Here is a 20,108-nt window from a genome sequence, read left to right as displayed (position 1 = left end):
GCTTTGCTGCTTAAGTTAATCAGAGGTGATGAGGGAGGCGTGTTTTGAGCTAGAGCCCTACCCCACCGGGTCTTCCCATGTCACCAACTGGTGATCAGGCCTGTATCTACGAAATCCTAGTGTACTTTGAGGTGGTTATTAGCATGAGGCCAGTCCTGGCTGTGAAGAGTGTCCTGAGGGGGCTTTCTTCCAAAAGCAGATTTGGTACAGGGAAACGATCACTGAGGTATGCACAGCTAGTTGTGCATGAAGATTCTTAAACAGCCAAGTCCATTTTTGATGCAAGTCAAGGTAGGTTGTGCCATTCATCACTCGGGCAGTCATGGGCACTGTGACACTGATGCAACCACATTTCCACACAACAGTCCCAGTTGTAGCAGACACAGAGCCCAATCCTGAGCCACCCAGGGTGTGCAGCTACGGCAGTACCGGAAACGGCTGCCGCCGCATCCTGCACACCCAAGGCAGCACTTCAGGAGAAGTGGACTTTTGTCCCCTTCCACAGGGTAAAGAGGGTAGCCCCACAATGGGACTACTCGATTCACTATCCACCAAAAGGTCGGCAGGGAGATAAAAGCCTTTGTATCGGGCAGTAAGCCCAACGGGATCTGTTGGAGTATTGCTCCATCGGTCCCACCTCCCTCCCTACCTGCTCCATCCCCCGGTACGCCTCCCCCTGCCCTCTCCCCGCCTCCTGTCTCCCCGTCACGCCTCCTCCCCGTCCTCTGCCCGCCTCCCCCCTCCCCGGAACGCCTCCTCCCCACCTCCCCCCAAGCCACTGCTTTCCTCTCCACTGCTTAGCTGTCCGTGCGACTGCTGAACGGTGGAGGCTGGGCACCTGCCTGGGCTAGTATTCGCGCTCCCCCAGCATTAGGGCTCGCAAACGTGCCTTATGGTACGTTCGCGACAGTACACGCTGGCAGTAAGCCGGCACACGGAGCTCAGGATTGGGCTCACAGTAATGGGGAAGAACAATTGCATTTTCTCATTGTCAAAAAAGAATTGTTTGTGTCCTGGAAAAATGCAGTATCCCTGTAGCTTAAACACTACCTTGGGAAATGTCATCTGCATATCTCCAGCTGAAAATGAATTCCAGCTGAACATTTTTTAGCACAACTAGTGTGGCTGCCATAAACTCAAAGCTCATGAGAACTGCCTTTGTGATAAACCCTACTTGCTTAATCTTGACTTTCCCCCCTTCCTGTTCAGGATGCTTTGCTAGTGGCTGTCAAGAGCCTCCCTTCTAGCACCTTACTGAATGTTGCCGGCTTTGGCTCTAACATCAAACCCCTATTCTCTGCAAGCAAGCCCTGCAACAGCGTGAGTACTCTGTGCATTGCAGCTTTTCACCCAGCTTCCTATTCCTTTGTGGCTGGGTTGGCTATTAGCTGGATCTGGCCAGAACTCCCCTGAGCTTGCAGGGATGGCATGGGTCAATCTAGCGTCACTGGACTGAAAGGCTGATTAGGTTCTCAGAAGGCAATGCCATATCATCTGTCCTTGCCATTAAACCCCATGCCAAGAGAATCTGGATTCTATGTATGTTGTACAAAGCATACAAGCTTGCAAGCTTTTGTGTCATTTCTTTTGCTAATTATGGGCAAGACTGAGCCATGCAGGAGCTGAAGTCCTGCCCCATGATGACCTCTTGAAATCCTCCTCAAATATTCCCCTCCTTTCTGCTTTTGAGACAACACCATTCATTGTTTGCTAGCTTATCTTAGCAGTCATGAGTGCTGGTAAAAGCAAACGCTGAAGATTTTCAGGATACTGAATTCTGCAACCACTAAGCATCAGATTCTTACCCTGCACATACCCTATCTCATCTGAACTTGGAAGCTAAGCAGGGTCAGGCCTGGTTAGTACTTGGATGGGAGACCGCCTGGGAATACCGGGTGCTGTAGACTTATACCATAGTCTTTCGAGACTGAAGGTTGCCAACCAACCAGCTTCTGCAGTATGATTGGAAATGGTAGAATTTCTGCAGTCCTGCTTACGACTGACTTACCATGAACAGGAAAGTAAAACTATTGGGAAGGGGCAGTAGGTCAGCAGTAGAGCACATGCTTTCCATGCTGAAAGTTTCAGGCTGAGTCCCTGGCATCTCCTGCTAAAATAATTTCTGATAGCAGGGTTGGGATAGGGACCTCTGCCTGAGATCCTGGAAGGCCACTACCAATCAGCATACTGGGCTAGATGGCCTGGTGCAAGGTTTAAAATCTATGTTCTGTAGCAGGAAGATTTCAAACAATCAGGTTTCTATAAGCAAGAGGCAGGTGGAAAAAGATTGTTTAGCTTCCTGCAGGAGCCATCCTAGTTCCCCTCTGCCAGCTCCTGCTTGTTCTATATCAAACTGTATTAAAGAGCATCTCTTGGGTAACTCCTTCAAACCAGCCTGGATCGCTTCATTCCTTAGGGAGCTGCCTCTGTGACGAGGTGCGTATAATGTTGCTTGTGTGCTACACAGTATTCAGTCTGCCACGTGCCACAGAATCTAAGAATTGGGTCTTTCTACCTTCATTTGAAATGTAAAAGAAAACTAATCTTAACAATATCAAAGATCAAAATTGTAGGTGCAGCATCCCACATTAAAGGGAATGTCTATGTTAATGTATAGTTTAGCCTTGTATGTTTGTTTTTTGTAAGTTACCGTAGATAGTAGTTTTTCTTGGGGGGGGGGGATCAGGAAAATGGTGCCCAGGGAGGGGGCATTTAGCTCTTACCTGCTATACTGTAGTCCTCACTAACATACTGTCCCAAAACTACTTTTGCCCTAAAGTGGAAAGTTTCTTTGGCTCCAGCAGCAACAACGGGGACATGATTGTTGTCAGGACAGCCATGGCCAAGAAAGAGTTAAATGCTCCCTCCTTATACACCATGGTTCTGATAGCAGCTGCCTGCTATTTAACTTTTAAAAATCTCAAACAGGCTGAGCCGAACTAAGCATTTAATGTAACATGTAATTTGACCCTGATGGGGACAGAATTTCCAGTGGACTTAGGGACAGCTCTTCATCCCTTTCCTCTGACTAGAAGAAACCAGGCAAGATGTGCTTCCCATTTCCATTGTGCATTCAGGCCACAAAACATATGGGGCTGGGCACAGTATGCACTATGGGTCTGTGGTGGTGATGGGGAGAATGCTTTGTGGCAAGAGTCTGACTCAGCCCATGTGCCTACCAGTCCGCCTTATAACGCACACATCTCTTGTATCTACAGGAGACCCTCCGACTGGCCTGTGAGCACATTCAAAAGCTACGGGCTGACATGGGTGGAACCAACCTCCTGGCTGCTCTGACATGGATCTTGGGGCATCCTCCTCGTCGTGGGTATCCGCGGCAACTCTTTATCTTAATGGACACTGGTGTAAATAACACAGGCAAGGCGATTGAGCTGGTCAGGAGGCAGGCGAGCACCGTCAGGTATGGCGTAGCACAAGCTGCTCTCAGGCACAAGCCTTGCTCTCAACTACCTTCGATTTTGTGTCCAGGGGGCCCTGTTTATGGGCCTCAGTAGGGTAAAGCCCTATGTGGCAGTTAAGATATTGAAGTCCCCGTTTCATGTATATAAGAATGTCAGTCTAGATTGGCTGACATTATGAGCAGAGGCTACGTGCCTTTAAAAGTTCCTGACTAGCAAAAATCAATAATACTTAGCATTTAAATAGTGCTTTAAACTTAGAGTGCTGAAAGCACTTCACCTATACATTATCTCTGTAACCCTTACAACAGTGTTTCTCAAACAGTGGGTTGGGACCCACTAGGTGGATCACGAGCCAATTTCAGGTAGGTCCCTATTCATTTCAATATTTATTTTTAATATATTAGACTTGACACTACCCTGGTATGTGATTGCATTTGGGGAAATGTTACAGACCTGCACTTTTAACATGCTACTATTGATATTCTTTCAACACTGATAGTAAATAGTACTTACTGCTGGGTAAGCGTGGGTAGGATTGCAGCCTAGGACTGTTAAAATTTTCCTGCTTGATGTCACTTCCGGTCATGATGTCACTTCTGGTGGTTCCTGACAGATTCTCATTCTAAAAAATGGGCCCCGGTGTTAAATGTGTGAGAACCACTGCCTTACAACAACCTTGTAAGATAGCACAAGTTCAAGGGGAGAAAGGGGCTGGGAAGCTGCAGGAGGGGTGACTCCGGCAGCAATGGTGCGCACCAGATCCTATCCCCCTTTCTTGCAGCTTCCCCGCCCATTTATTTCCTTGGACGTGCACTAGCGAAATCACCAGCTCAATTCCAAGGAGACCCATTGTGCAGTGGGAGGCTTACAGAAGTGTGAGTGGATTTAAATCTCTTCTCGCTTCTGAAGCCTACTGATCCACCCCCTCACTGGATACAGCACACCCATTTTTGGCATGGCTGCACCAGTGAGAAGGGGAAGGATAGGATTCTCAGGCATTCTTAAAATGTTATGTTTGTCTTCATACTTAGACATGCAAGACCTGTGCACTGTGAGGTATTGGCTCAAATCTTTCCTCAGCCACAAATTTCCTGAGTGATTTAGATTTTAGAGCATGTTTCAAACCCAGTTTTCCATCAGTGAAATGGGAATAATAGTATCTGGCTGCAAATTTTTTTGAAGCCAAGCAAGACAAGAATTGTAAAGTACTCTGAGCATCCAAAGTGCTGCCCATTGACTTGGTAGTGCACATCCTAATAGAATTTGGAATGGAATGCTATGAGATCTGGCCCTGAAACAGACTGGTGAGCCTGTGAACAGGCCAGCACATGTCTCAGAAGCTCAGGGACTTCTTTTCCACAGGTGTTTCACCTTTGGTCTGGGTTCTGGTGCCTGTCGCAGGCTCCTGCTAGGACTGGCGAAAGTGAGCAGAGGTTGGGCTGAATTCCTCAGCTCAGGTGAAAGGCTGCAGCCCAAGGTATGTGCTCTTAAGTGTCAATACTGTGACTTACGTGTCATGTTCAGAACTGCCAATTGTTGGCTATTGAGGCTGTGTCCACAGTAGAATAAATCATTGGTTACATCAGCACAGCGCCACACAGATGTGCAACAGCTATGAGGGATCCACACTGCAGCTTAGTGTTTGTGATGACTCTGCTGAGATCTACATAGGGCCCAAGGATGATCATGCCCAGCCACACTGAGATCAGAATGGCACTTCCTTCTGCTGCATTGGAACAGCAGCAGCAGCTGAAGATGTAGCGGAGGCAAGCCATGTTCAAGGGACATCTCCAAGGCTACCCACCTCTTAAGAACGTAAGCAGAGCCTTGCTGGATCAGGCCAAAGGCCCATCTAGTCCAGCTTCCTGTATCTCATAGTGTCCCACCAAATGCTTCAGGGGGCACACAAGACAACAGACACAACCTGCATCCTAGTGCCCTCCCCTGCATCTGGCAACCAGAGGAAGCCTATCTCTAAAAACCAGGAGCTTGTACATACCTACCATGACTTGTAACCCGTGATGAACTTTTCCTCCAGAAATTTGTCCAATCCCCTCTTAAAGGCATCTAGACAAGATGCCATCACTACTTCCTGGAGCAAGGAGTTCCACAGACTAATTACACAGTGGGTAAAGAAATATATTCTTTTGTCTGTAAGAACACTCCCAACACTCAACTTTAGTGGATGTCCCCTGATTCTGGTGTTATGTGAGAGTGTAAAGAGCGTCTCTCCATCCAATCTATCAATCCCCTGCACAATTTTGTGTCTCAATCATGTCCCCCCTCAGGCGCCTCTTTTCTAGACTGAAAAGCCCCAAATGCTGTCCCCTTTCCTCATAAGGGAGGTGCCCCAACCCAGTAATCATTTTATTTGCTCTCTTCTGCAACTTAATGATTAATGCACCTTGGGCTGAATCGATGAGTTGGAGTGGAGTTGTAATTGTGACGAATGCTTTGGAGGGAACACAGAACTTTGCCTGGGTGAGGGTATGAGGAAGGGATGGACATGAAGTTGAGAGGTGAGCATCAGTGCTGAGATCATACTGGTAGCTGTTTGAGGAGTGTTCAGCTTCTGTTCTTTGCCTTAACCAGCCTGTAGTCTCTGGACACAAGCTGGGGGCTGGCTGCATATCAAGGAGTGTTTTTTGCCTGTGAATAGGTCCCCAGATGTGCTTGCCTGTTCCCCACCCCACAAAACATTGCTTCTCTATGCGAAGAGTGGAACACACCACCACAGCCTGAAGTGTTCTCTTTCTTACTAGTAGTTACTCCATAAGCGAGGGAGAATACTCTATGCATGCACAGAGGCACACCCTTCTTAATTACTACTTTCAAGAGTGAACCTTTGTTTTGAAAGTAATCTCCAGGGATAAGTGCAATGGCACAAGCCACCAACCCCCTCCCCACTCCTGCAAAATAAAAGTCCAGCCCTGGGTTTAATGGTTCTGTGTTCAGGCAATAAGCTTTAGAAAGCTAGGGCAGGAGCCATAGTTCAGTGACAGGCACGTTTTGTATAAAGAATGTCCCAGCTTCAGTTCCTAACACCTCCAGTTAAAAGGATTCCAGGGAGCAGGTGATGAGAAGAACCTCTGCGTGAGATATCTGTTGCCAAGCAGAGTAGGCATAGTACCAGCAGGGATGGCCTCTTCCAGATTCTCCCCAAGATTGGATGTCCACCCAGGCTCTTCAGCATCATCAGGTTTCCATGAGGACATGAAGGGCACCGTAGTCTTTGATGGCTCCACATCAGACCCCTTTGACATCCGAAGCGGCGTGAAGCAGGGCTGTGTTCTTGCACCAACCTTGTTTGGGATCTTCTTCGCTGTCCTTCTGAAGCATGCCTTTGGAACTGCAACAGAAGGCATCTATCTCCGGACCAGATCAGACGGAAAGCTCTTCAACCTCTCCAGACTGAGAGCAAAGTCCAAAGTCCAGCTGAAATGTCTGCGTGACTTCCTCTTTGCCAACGATGCAGCTGTCACCACCCACTCTGCCAAAGATCTCCAGCAGCTCATGAACTGTTTTAGCAAGGCCTGCCAAGACTTTGGACTGACAATCAGCCTTAAGAAAACACAGGACATGGTTCAGGATGTGGACTCACCTCCCTGTATTACAATCTCTGTGCATGAACTGGAGGTTGTCCATGACTTTGTGTACCTTGGCTCAACGATCTCCGACACTCTTTCTCTCGATACAGAGCTAAACAAACACATCGGCAAAGCAGCTACCACGTTTTCCAGACTCACAAAGAGAGTCTGGTCCAACAAGAAGCTGACGGAACATACCAAGATCCAGGTCTACAGAGCTTGTGTCTTGAGTACACTTCTGTACTGCAGCGAGTCATGGACTCTTCGCACACAACAGGAGAAGAAGCTGAACGCTTTCCACATGCACTGCCTCCGATGCATCCTTGGTATCACCTGGCAGGACAAGGTTCCAAACAACACAGTCCTGGAATGTGCTGGAATCCCTAGCATGTATGCACTGCTGAAACAGAGACGCCTGCGTTGGCTCGGTCATGTCGTGAGAATGGATGATGGCCGGATCCCAAAGGATCTCCTCTATGGAGAACTCGTGCAAGGAAAGCGCCCTACAGGTAGACCACAGCTGCGATACAAGGACATCTGCAAGAGGGATCTGAAGGCCTTAGGAGTGGACCTCAACAAGTGGGAAACCCTGGCCTCTGAGCGGCCCGCTTGGAGGCAGGCTGTGCAGCATGGCCTTTCCCAGTTTGAAGAGACACTTGGCCAACAGTCTGAGGCAAAGAGGCAAAGAAGGAAGGCCCATAGCCAGGGAGACAGGCCAGGGACAGACTGCACTTGCTCCCAGTGTGGAAGGGATTGTCACTCCCGGATTGGCCTTTTCAGCCACACTAGACGCTGTTCCAGAACCACCTTTCAGAGCGCGATACCAGAGTCTTCCGAGACTGAAGGTTGCCAACATTCTAGATCAGCAGTCTCCAAACCATGGCCCATTGTTACGAAAAAGCCATCTGGGCACGGCATGGTGATTTCTGCTCTACGACACAGTTGCCTTTCTTCATATCCAATTATCCCACAGCCTTGCGTGCAGCAGGCACTTCCCCTGGACAATCACAGCGCAGAGGCATCTGGGGCAACAGGCATTGGAAGCAGCTGCCTGGTGCGAGACTGTGCGGCAATCGGGCATGAAGAATGGCGACTGTGGCATGGAATGGAAAGCACTTTGCCTGGATGGCTTTTTTATTATGCTGCATCAGGCCCACAGGTCCCTGGTCTAGGCGATCTGACTCAGTGGACTATAAAGTTGCCCCTAAACCACTGTCTAAGGGCAGAAACCATGCTGAGATGGATAACTCGGTGCAGAGGGTTTTTTGCAGAGTTTAAAGGAAGACAAGCTGCCCTGATGATATGTTTTGGCTGCACCTGTGCTGTTTAATGAGGAGTCTTCCTCTCTTCTTCAGTGTTCTGGGAATCTCCTTCTAGCACCCACAAATACGAAGCCTGCAAGAATGGCTTAAGGTGGGGTCTCATGGCTGGAATTGTATCGACATTTCTATGGCTATATTTTTAATATAAACCAGTTTGGCAGTTTGGCTTGAAAACTGTGATAATTATTTTTCAGTTGTTTTGTTCCTCTGACTTGCTACTAGTTACTGTTAATACTGCTTCACATCCTACTCTGTGGACAGTGAACATAGTTCATAAGTATCATTCTAAGTAAGACAATGGTAAAGTGTTTTTAAACGTAAGTGCTGACTGTCTTGGATTTCCCCCCAGCTGATAAAGTCTTTGAAGAGAGCAATTGAGCCAGCTGTGAGTGATATCACGATAGATTGGTATGTGCCGGACACCATGGAGGCTCTTCTGTCGCCCAATGAGATTCCAGCCCTGTATCCTGGAGACCGGCTCATCAGCTACTGCACCCTGTACCACATTGCCAGCTTCCGTGACAAGAAGGCAACAGTTGAGCATCCTCTCCCTTAATGGCATAGTTTTTCCCACTCCGGAGAGCAGGGCCCATCTGTACTTATTTGCTTATTTAATTCAGTGTCATCACTAGGATTCACATCACCCGGTGTGGGAGGCCCGCACGTCACCCCATGCAGTGGGTGGGGCGACGCCCCAGGTGGTGGGCATGGTGGTGTACAATCGCCCCACCCCCACTGGTTTTTTGGCTGTACCTTTTGTTAGAACACAGATATTTCAATGTGGCTTGTTTCATTGCATTCTGCATGAAATTACACATTGGTTGATATAGAACATGATGGTCTTATTCCTCCAAATTCTGATTTTAGTGATTTTTGAAAACTTGTAGAGTCACACACACCCCGTGTCAACTTACTAATACCTTATTGCAGAGGTTCTCAAACTTTTAGCACTGGGACCCACTTTTTAGAATGACAATCTGTCCAGGACCCATTGGAAGTGATGTCATGGCCAGAAGTGACATCATCAAGCAAATTAAAATAAATAATTATAAATAATTAAATTAAAATAAAAGAAATAATTAAATAAGTGGGAGCCAGTCCTGTTCCACCAAGTGAATCTGCTCTGAAGTAAGTCCCATGGTGGTCAATGGGGCTTACTCTCAGGAAAGTGTGGGTAGGATTGCAGCCTGTGAGCCCAATCCTATGCATGTCTACACTGAAGTAAGTCCCATAGTGGTCAACGGGGCTTACTCTATAGTCCGCCTGCAATAACAACCCCCCAAAAAGAATCAGTGAAATTTCCAGCCCTCCCAGTGCCCAGTTTAAAGTTCTTCTATTTGAAGCATATCAAGAGGAAGACCCTCCTGGCTTTGCAAGCGCAAAATAGAAAACTTTTGCCTCACCATTCAAGCCTCTTTTTTGTCCTTTTTAGTGGGGAGGGAGGCTTCCTTCTGGAACACATGTTGAGCCCGGATTGGGACCATTCTGATGTCCTCACGTTCCCCTTTGCCTGGCCTGACCAGCAGCCAAGGCTCATCCACCTACTCATGAGTAACGCAACTGTGAGGCTGCTTAGCTTTCCATAGGGCTGGGAGGGAGGGACCTCCTTCTCCCTTTTATGTTTTGGGGGGCTGCATTCATTGGATCAAGACCATTCTGACATCCTTGGAGTTCTCTCAGCCTGCCCTCTCAGTCCTTGCCTGTCCTAGGCAAGTTTGCCTACTTGCGAGTAAACACAGCCACGGGTCTTCGTTTCGGGCTCAATAGACGCAGCTGGGAGGGAGGCAGGGACCTCCTTCTCGTGTTTTGGGGGGCTGCATTCATTGGATCAGGACCATTATGGTGTCATTGGATTCCTCTCAGCCTGCCCTTTCCGATGGAGTATGGCAACTATGCCTACTCGTGAGTAAATGCGCGATACGGCTCACTTTCACTTTCCATAGGGCTCCATGCATCTTTTCCTTCCGGTTTTTTGGTTTATGGTTTTTGGCCATAACATTTGAACGAAAGGAGCTATTTCAATTCTGTTCTTGCATTGCGTTCCACTGGACATTCCGCATCCAACGGTGTATGGCACAATGGGGTAGCTTTGAAAGGCGCGAAGTTAGCACATCCTCCCCCCAGGGCACATCACCCAGTGCAGCCCGCACCCCCCACAGCCTCCTAGCGATGCCAGTGATTTAATTAAAAGGTTATACCCTGCCTTTCTTAAAATACAGTATATTCAAGATAGCTTACATTAACTAGATTCAAAAGAAAGTCTATTAAACACACACACTCTCTCTTTCTCACACATATCTACACGCATACACAAGAAAGAGCACTTGTAATTGGCCAGTAAGGCATCTGAAACAACAACAACAACAACAACAACAACAACAACAACAATAATAATAATAATAATAATAATAATAATAATAATAATAATAAACTTTATTTATATCCTGCCCTTCTTCCCGAAGGGACCCAGGGCGGCTTACAACATATTAAAAACATAATTTAACTGCAAATAAAAACATATTAAAACACATTAACAGATACCCATAAAAACAGTAGTCAGATAAAAGTCAGATAAAAAGAGCAAAACGCAGCAAATTATAGAGGAATCAGGCCTGTAAAAATACTAAAAGATATAGAAAAGATGTTTAAAAAGGCCATGAACTCAGAAGGCTTGTTTAAACAAAAAGGTCTTCAGGCCTCGCCGAAGTCTTGAGGTGGTCTCAAGAGACTAGTAAAGAGGCTGCCAGACGCGTGTCACACGAGGAAGGAGTTCCACAGAGTGGGGGCCACCACTGACAAAGCTCTGTGACTGTCAAATGCACCTCTGATACTGATTCTCAAAGTTCTTATCAAATGGGCAGATTCACAAGGAGGAAGGCTACAGATGCTTTGGCCCTCAGCCATTAAAGGTGACCAAGAGCACCTAGAATTATTACATTGATAATGATGATAATAATGGCTAAATAATGCAGGGTGGAGGGGAAGTTGTTTAACTTCGATGAAGTTGCTGCTCTTTGTTTAATTTGCTACACTGCCAGACTGGCTGGTGCTGTGGAATTCTCTTCAGCAAACTAACATGGAGACTTGCCTGGCGAGTAAGGCATGGGGTGGGGGGCACCAGTGCCTCGGTGTTGGCGTTGCCTCCACCACCACACCCAGAGGTGAAGCTCGTTTTTAAGGCCTGCCTTAATGTGGGGGGTTTGGGGTCATTTTATCCCCCAGGGAAAAGAGCAGATATGCCGGAGCCTCTCCAAGGGTTCTGCAGGTTCCGTGTTCCAGTCCCAAGAGGAGGTGATCGGTCAGGAAGGAGCCCACCAGCACCCAGCCGGGGAAAGTGAAGATGTTTATAGAGCCCTTCAAGACATTTCCCGTGAGATATCCCTAGAATTCTCCACTGGAGGCACCGAGGGGTCTATGAAGAGTGAGTAGAGCCAATGGGGGCTGAGAGCATTCAGCTGGGAGAAGAAAGTGACTGCTTTGATTTTTTCTTCTTGAACTGGTCAGCCATGAACCAGGGAGGTTTAGACTCCAGATCAGTAGTATAGCCAAAGGGGAGGCAGTGCGGTAAGTTCGGCAATGCGCCGCAACACACCATGCAAGTAGCCCCTCTCATTCACCTTCGGAGCCATTTCTGGCAGCGACAGCAACGTGAAGGTGCTCAAACACCTGTGTTTTGTTATCACTACCTGGAATGGCTCTAATGATGGGTGGGAGGAGGCACTTACGAGGTGCATTGCAGCACCTGCCATAATTACCGCACCCCCCCCAGCTATGCTACTGCTCCAAAGGTCCTCGTCTAAGGAAATAGTGACCCTGTCCTTCAGATTACAAAAGTCATGTTAATTAAGGTGAGTATTGTCAGGTTTTTTTGGGGGGGGGGGGAGTAGTAGTCCCAGGTTTAATCTCTGGTGGTCATTTCCAGTTGAGGTAAAAAAGTGGGGTGTGTTGCCTATTTATGAAGCTCCCTTGTCTTGTCCAGCCTTTCTCATGCCAGTCATTGCAAATCCTTTTCCCTGGCAGGCGGGGATCCTGTCTCAGGAGGAGACATCTGGAAGCGGATTTATCAGCCCTCTTACATCCAGGAGCAGTATGTCCTCACGCACTGCTCTGTCAGCACTGACCACAGCCAGGGCTTGCTCTCCCACAGTTCCACCAGCAGCGAGTCCACCGGCTCCAGAGATGTGCCCCCAGAAGGAGGCTCCTTAGCGCAGACCCTTGAAGGCAGTTCTCAGCAAGGCCAGAAAAGTGTCTCCTTGTGTAATTCCTCTACCAAGTCTGCTCCTATCCCCCAGGCTCAGAGTGCTGGGACTAAGGTAAGGCACACAGAATCCACTTCCCTTCTGCAGATGGGCCTATCCCTTTCTGGATGCATGATATGTATTTTCCTTCCAAAGCTTACCACTAATATAAAGGGATATTCCTTTATGGTTCTGTTTTCAGGCAGAGTCCTCTGGACATGAATTTACCCAGCCATAAGCCCTGAATCCCAGTCCGCAAAGTTATGGTTATCATAAGGATCCATGTGAAATAGCCTCCATACTGGCCATTATCACAATATGTTAACCCTGCGTTGGCTCGGTCATGTTGTGAGAATGGATGATGGCCAGATCCCAAAGGATCTCCTCTATGGAGAACTCGTGCAAGGAAAGCGCCCTACAGGTAGACCACAGCTGCGATACAAGGACATCTGCAAGAGGGATCTGAAGGCCTTAGGAGTGGACCTCAACAAGTGGGAAACCCTGGCCTCTGAGCGGCCCGCTTGGAGGCAGGCTGTGCAGCATGGCCTTTCCCAGTTTGAAGAGACACTTGGCCAACAGTCTGAGGCTAAGAGGCAAAGAAGGAAGGCCCATAGCCAGGGAAACAGGCCAGGGACAGACTGCACTTGCTCCCAGTGTGGAAGGGATTGTCACTCCCGAATCGGCCTTTTCAGCCACACTAGACGCTGTTCCAGAACCACCTTTCAGAGCGCGATACCATAGTCTTTCGAGACTGAAGGTTGCCAACTACCACTAACCCAAGTCTCTGTGTTGTATTTCTGAATCCATGTGGGGTGTCTCCCTGCCAGTACTTACCCATATGATTGATGCTTGAGGCATTTCAGTGCCTCTCATTGTAGGTCATCATGCAAAGTCTCTTTCAGGCAGTCTCCAAATGAGACCCATTACATGCAGATCAGTTTTAGCCTTTTCACATGGGATGTGGAACAGAGAGAAAGGAAAAGTCATGAGTGCGTTATATGTCCCAATTTAAACTCCCTTTGTCTTGGGTGAAGGGAAAACTCTCATGCCAACCCCCTGTAGGAGATGTATGTGCTCCTGATCCAATAGATATCATGCAATGGCTTGCAGGGGAGAAATGCCTCAGTTCCTCCTTCATCCAGATTCCAGAACACAGGGAGGGTAGAAAGAGGGTTCTTTTGCATATTAGTTCTCCATATTGCTCTGCTGTACATGAAGCCAGTGTTTCTTAGAACTTTGTGTTTAATATAATATGGGAAGGACATAGAAAGTATTCCAAAAAGGACAGGATTCATGCATGCCTTTTGGGGAAATGTTATCTGCTGTAGGGCTTTTGGCAAGTTCAAACTGGGCAGGAAGGTGTGTTCACTACCACTTAGGGCGCAATCCTAACCCCTTATGTCAGTGCTTTCCACTGACATTCCCTTACTTTGAGGAGGCCTCCGTGAGTGACACCCAACTGCAGGATGCAGCACATGACCCATTGGCACCACTACGCCAGTGCTGGAAAGCACTGACTTAAGGGGTTAGGATTGTGCCCTTAGGGGTACTAAATGGATAGTCAGGATGGTGTGCTTAAGGGCTGCTTTCTCACCTTAACGTTGATCCTTGTGGTTCTCAAAAAAGGTGTGGCAAGGTCCCCAGTAGTGTTTCCATAAAATGGTTAGTGCCTGTTTCATGTCAGTTTCACACCAGGGCAGGCTTTGGGGTAGCTAAATATGCATCCAGAGCAAAACAAGATGAGGCGGCCTTTGCATCTGGGCTGCATCAACTGAGCAACTTCAAAGTGGTCTTGCTGAGAGAATTCTGAGGACGAGGGAATGGAGATGGGTTCTGTCTGCTTGGGGTAGTTACCCATCAAACTGTGGTAGTTTTCACATGCAAGGCTTAAAGTGGCTTTGCTTCAATTAGATTTTTAATGCGAAGCCTGCACGAGGCGATATAAGTCTCACATGTGAAAACTTCCACAGGCATTAACTGATCTCTCAGCCATCTGTGGGTATAATTTTTAAACTTCTTTGGTACTAAGATTTGTCTGGGGTGGGTGGGGTGAGAAAGAGCACTCTGGAATTTTCCTCAGGTCTGGCCATGCAATAGGTCCAGCATTGGATCCACCCAGGAGAAGAAACTCTTTCAGCTTGAAGTGGCCTAAGAGTTTCTTGGAGTCCTCCCAGCCTTGACCTGCTTCTTCCCCTTGCCATAAGGTGTCTATGGCCCTGAGCTCTGAGGAACTGATGAGAAGGAAGAAGGCCCTGGCCCGTGCTGCCCTCTCAGGACGTAGTTTTTCATCTCCCCATGGTGAGCTGGATGCCCATCGGCTGCGCCGAGCTCTGGAAAAAGTGTCCCAGAAACGGAACCAATCTCTGGAAGGGAAGCTGGATGAGATTGGGCCTGAGCTGCAGAAGATGCGCAAGAGTGTTGCTGACTCCGGTGAGTGATGGGAAGGGAGGAGATGGAGGGAGAACCAATATGGCTAAGAAAACCCCCTCTCCTCTTTGTCACAAGACCGGAGCTAATAGGCATAGCTGAGACTTGCAAACAGTGTGGATGCCCACAAACATTTACCTCATGGTAAATCCACGTGGTTGTCCATGTGCAAACTCATGTGGAACTCCTGCAACCACAGGGGGAGCTGATCACTTATTTTGGGAAGTGTAAGGTAAACCTTAGACCCAGCTGTAGCCTGAGATAGAAGATGTGACCCTTCTCTCCTGCACCCCCAAAACTTCCTCTTTCCTAGGCAACTTGATCTCTCCAGTTCACCTGGACTGGGACATGCTTTTGGAGCCCCCCTACCTTTTCAGCCCATCACCAGCAACCGAGCGAGGAGAGTGTGAAGGCAGTGCCTGGCCACCTCTCCGCTGCCAAGTAGTGATCCATGCGCTCAGTGGAGGGAAGCCAATCTCCTGGGAAGTGACTGTTGCCCTGGATTCCTTGCTTCTTGCCAAAGATGGCCAGACCAAAGGAGAGCTGTCCCAGCAGCAGAGCAAGACCTGGGATAAAGTGCTTCACCACCTGACTGCTGGCTCTGTCATCCGGGATAATGAGAACATGGCCCAAAGGGAAGCTGAGCTGGAACATGGTGAGCATCTCTTTCCCTTGGTTGTCCTGCCAAGCAACTAGTGTCATGGTAGGGTCAGGAGGAAGAGGAGGGCTAACCTCTCCTTCCCAAAAGGGAACTGGAAGCAGTCTTATTGTAACAACCACCAGGGCCTCTAGATACTACTTTTGCCTCTGTCTGGCAATTTGGAAAGCCTGACTGGGACTCCTTCAGTGGCTCAACTGTATTTGGGTTTGGGGATTCCAGTGGCCAATCTCTAGTGCACAGACTGAAGAAAACAATATCCAGATTCTGTATCAAGAAAAGCCAAATTGTACAACATGAACAGTTTCTGCAAACTAATAAAATTAGTACATGTAGGCTCATATTTTGCATAATTTAATTTTGTGTCTGTTACTGATGAAAAAGGACAAGAAGTTATGCAGAGCATTGAATTCTTCACTTCCTGATTACTGATAATCCTGGTGTGCCCCTACTGGATTCTGAGATTCTCAAACCTCTCTTTGAAGCCAAATGCAATGGAAACCTTTGACTTTAAGGTTGCAATCCTAACCACACATTCCTGAGAGTAAGCCCCATTGAACAAAATAGGACTTACTTCTGAGTAGATCTGGTTAGGATTGTGCCCAAACTGTGCTAAGTTTTGACTTATGTGCCAAATATACATGCAGTTCTCCTGTGGTTCTGGGGCGGGTCAGTCTGGACTGCTGGCAAACTCCTCCTCTTAGTAGCCAGGCAGGGGTCACATGCAGCATTAACACCATCTTCCCACTGCATACAAAGCACACATTTTGCCTGTCCTGTGATCCAACTTCCCTTCTAACTTCCAAGAGATTGTCTCTCCCCTCCAGGTTTCTCACGAAGGTTTCGCCTTAAGGCTGTCCAGTCTAGCAAGGCTTGCAACACGTCCTCCATTTATACCTCCATGGTGCCTGTAGACTCATCTACTCAGGAGATCTTGCCCTCTGCCCTTGAGGTTCGCCACACAGGTAGGACTCTTTAGAGTAGATGCGCACAGCTTTGCTTTCTAGGTCAGGGTCAGAACCCCAGGATTGGCTGGCATACTCTGTTCAGCTTTGATGAAAAGTTTACCATCAGAGCTAGAGCCTTTTAAAATTTTGATCATGATTCTAAGGGTCCAACAGATTATTTTTGTGCAATGTTCTGATGTTCCTTCCTAGAGTGGTTGGAATTTTGAAGCAGCCTTTTGTTTTTTTTCTTTGGGCGCCATTCTAACCCACTTTCCAGCACTGACATAAGGGCAATGCAGCTCTGAGGTAAGGGAACAAAAATTCCCTTACTTTGAGGAGGCCTCCGTAAGTGAGACCCAACTGCAGGATGCAGCACACATCCCATTGGCACAGCTATGCCAGTGCTGGAAAGTGGGTTAGGATTTGGGCCTTTGGCAGAGAGTGAGAGAGTTAGGGTGTGCACTAGGTACTTAACAGTATCTTATCTGCTTGCTTCAGTACATGCAAGTTGAGCTTGTGACCTCCAGCACAGGTTCTAGAATAGACATCATGCTGCAGAGTTGAAAGTCCAAAAAAAAAAAAAAGTCTACTGGCTTTCTTGCTAACAATAACTGAGAACAGACCAAGTTTTTGCAAATCTCAAAGCAGTGTCAGAAGCTTGTCATGAATTCCCCCCTTACAGCCATACCCCATTAAGATGAGACAACAAAATAATCAATTTTAAATTTCTTCATTAGAATCTCCTGCCACTTATCCCTAATTGTATAATCCATTTAAAGATCTTAATCATTTCATCTCAAACACTTGGAAAGAGTTGCAATAGTTTAAATCAAATGTATAAAAATGAAAACATTTCCAGATAAAGATCATATTAGAGTGCTAGCTGTGCATATTTTCTCAGAAGTAAGCCTCTCTGTGTTCAGTGGGACTTACTCCAGGTGAATTTGTAGATGATGGTAGGTTTACTTGGACGATGGAGGAAAAATCCATTACGGGATACAAGCCACGATGTGTATGCGCAACCCCCTGATTTTAGAAACGGGCTATGTCAGAATGCCAGATGCAAGGGAGGGCACCAGGATGAGGTCTCTTGTTATCTGGTGTGCTCCCTGGGGCATTTGGTGGGCCGCTGTGAGATACAGGAAGCTGGACTAGATGGGCCTATGGCCTGATCCAGTGGGGCTGTTCTTATGTTCTTAACTACAATTCCCAGGAAGCCTTGCAGGTCTCTTGTTATCTGGTGTGCTCCCTGGGGCATTTGGTGGGCCGCTGTGAGATACAGGAGGCTGGACTAGATGGGCCTATGGCCTGATCCAGTGGGGCTGTTCTTATGTTCTTAACTACAATTCCCAGGAAGCCTTGCAGGTCTCTTGTTATCTGGTGAGCTCTCTGGGGCATTTGGTGGGCCGCTGTGAGATACAGGAAGCTGGACTAGATGGGCCTATGGCCTGATCCAGTGGGGCTGTTCTTATGTTCTTAACTACAATTCCCAGGAAGCCTTGCAGGTCTCTTGTTATCTGGTGTGCTCCCTGGGGCATTTGGTGGGCCGCAGTGAGATACAGGAAGCTGGACTAGATGGGCCTATGGCCTGAGCCAGTGGGGCTGTTCTTATGTTCTTAACTACAATTCCCAGGAGGCCTTGCAGGTCTCTTGTTATCTGGTGAGCTCTCTGGGGCATTTGGTGGGCCGCTGTGAGATACAGGAAGCTGGACTAGATGGGCCTATGGCCTGAGCCAATGGGGCTGTTCTTATGTTCTTATGTCAGAATGCCAGATGCAAGGGAGGGCACCAGGATGAGGTCTCTTGTTATCTGGTGTGCTCCCTGGGGCATTTGGTGGGCTGCTGTGAGATACAGGAAGCTGGACTAGATGGGCCTATGGCCTGATCCCCCCACCATTGGTGCCGATGCAGCTGCACTGATGGAACACATGCTGCCTCCAGTGGTGGGGAGGGTGATTGCACAGCCCTTGGCACGTATTTTTTACTTACTCTCTGGCAGGGAGCCCAATCATCTATGGGTCTCCTCAAACCTATGCCAGACATTTTTGCTGGCGGGAATCCAAGGTGAATAAAGGGGAGAGGTGGCCTGGGAAGGAGGGGTTAGGATGCTGGTGCATGTTGCTGCAGCTGGGATCCTCCTCTGCCCTCCCCCTCCCCACCTATGACACAGCTCTGCTGCCAACTTAACCAAGACCTATGGAGCATTTTGTAGCTGCTGCTGCCCATACCGTGCTGCTACCCAATTGCTGCAGCAGCCTGGAAGCACGTGACATTGGCCTAACTTTCATGCTGCGATAAAGGGCCCGTACTACCAGAATGCTAGTGCTGACAGTAAGAGGCTCCAAGAGGAGTGGGGCCTGAATGCAACATGAACTACATGATTTCCAGTGGCAGCCAGGAACACAGCTATGCCTGCAGAATGGAAGCTGTATTTACTAGTTGCACAATGTAATATATGTGCTTTAATGCACAGAAAGCAAGATTTTGCAAATTCAGTTGCTACGCAGTGATAGCCTGGCAGGTCTCTAAATACCACATGTGATGTTCTTCTTTCTAGGGGGCTTATTTAGCTATCAGCAACAGTCCCGGTCTGGCAGCCGATATCAACGGAGTTACTCAGCAGGTCTGGGCCAGAGGCAAGACTCAGAGGATCTGAACGATGCTCCCGTCTCTGCAGGTATGAACCAGGCGTCTTCTGTCTACTATTCCCTTTGCAGCAGTGATCCGCTAAAGGGATCTCTGTCAGTGGGCGTTGTCTTCAAACATGTTACTTGCTGAACAGTTAGAGGTGCCACAGCCAGTGGCATAGCTAGAGAGGGTGCAAAGCACTAAGTTTTGAAGGCACCTGAACGCGCCATGCAAGCAGCCCCTCTCCTTTGGAGCCTCCATTTTTCTCCCACCGTCCGAAATGGCTCTGAAGTGGAGGGCGCGGTGCCACTTGCACAGTGCCTTCAGGCACCTGCAAAACTTAGTGCTTTGCACCCCCTCCAGCTACACCACTGGCCACAGTAGTGACAAAGCACATGCTTTAAATGCAGAAGGTCCCAGATTCTGTCCCCAGAGCACTACCTCCAGTTAAAGTGACTTCAAGTAGCAAGGGACAGGAAAGTTTTGCCTGAGGCCTCAAAGATCTCTTACCAGTCAGAAGAGCCAAGACTGAGTTCCACAGACGAACATCTGACTCCAGGATAAGACACCTTCAGATGCAGTCATTTTGCTGAGCAGGGAGAAGCTCCAGGAACAACAATACAGAGTTTAGTTTTCTTGGGATGAGAGAGCACTGACTTGTAACTAGAACAAATATTACAAAAAGACACCACAACTATTTAAGGAGAGCAGGCATAGAAGCAAACAGGCATTCCCACAGCAGGCAGCAAATTTACCACCCTCAGATTCCTAGAGAGCAATTATTACAGCACCTGCTAATGCTGTTCCCCAGCTTAGAGGTCCTGGTTCTTTCTGCCTCTTCTCCATTTTAAACTCCCTGTTTCTATTCACCACTGCAGA

The 20,108-nt window shown here is 48.0% G+C and overlaps 1 protein-coding gene and 1 pseudogene across 1 annotated transcript in view; both read left to right on the top strand.

Moving 5' to 3' along the window:
- VWA5B2 (von Willebrand factor A domain containing 5B2) overlaps window positions 1-20,108 on the top strand; it is a 30,866-nt gene that overhangs the window by 6,770 nt on the left and 3,988 nt on the right. The window contains exons 8-17 of the mRNA XM_066619806.1: window positions 1,210-1,320; window positions 3,219-3,421; window positions 4,785-4,899; window positions 8,681-8,866; window positions 11,554-11,752; window positions 12,352-12,644; window positions 14,774-14,999; window positions 15,310-15,651; window positions 16,482-16,619; window positions 19,159-19,278. Of these exons, the coding sequence (XP_066475903.1) occupies window positions 1,210-1,320; window positions 3,219-3,421; window positions 4,785-4,899; window positions 8,681-8,866; window positions 11,554-11,752; window positions 12,352-12,644; window positions 14,774-14,999; window positions 15,310-15,651; window positions 16,482-16,619; window positions 19,159-19,278 (1,933 nt within the window). The remainder of the gene's footprint in view (window positions 1-1,209; window positions 1,321-3,218; window positions 3,422-4,784; window positions 4,900-8,680; window positions 8,867-11,553; window positions 11,753-12,351; window positions 12,645-14,773; window positions 15,000-15,309; window positions 15,652-16,481; window positions 16,620-19,158; window positions 19,279-20,108) is intronic.
- On the top strand, window positions 1,790-1,907 carry LOC136646186 (5S ribosomal RNA; annotated as a pseudogene).

This window comes from Tiliqua scincoides, chromosome 3 (assembly GCF_035046505.1).
Source record: "Tiliqua scincoides isolate rTilSci1 chromosome 3, rTilSci1.hap2, whole genome shotgun sequence".
In the NCBI taxonomy this organism is placed as follows: Eukaryota; Metazoa; Chordata; class Lepidosauria; order Squamata; family Scincidae; genus Tiliqua; species Tiliqua scincoides.
The sequence above is the reverse complement of the archived record's forward strand: the minus strand, read 5'-3'. Positions and strand labels throughout refer to the sequence as shown.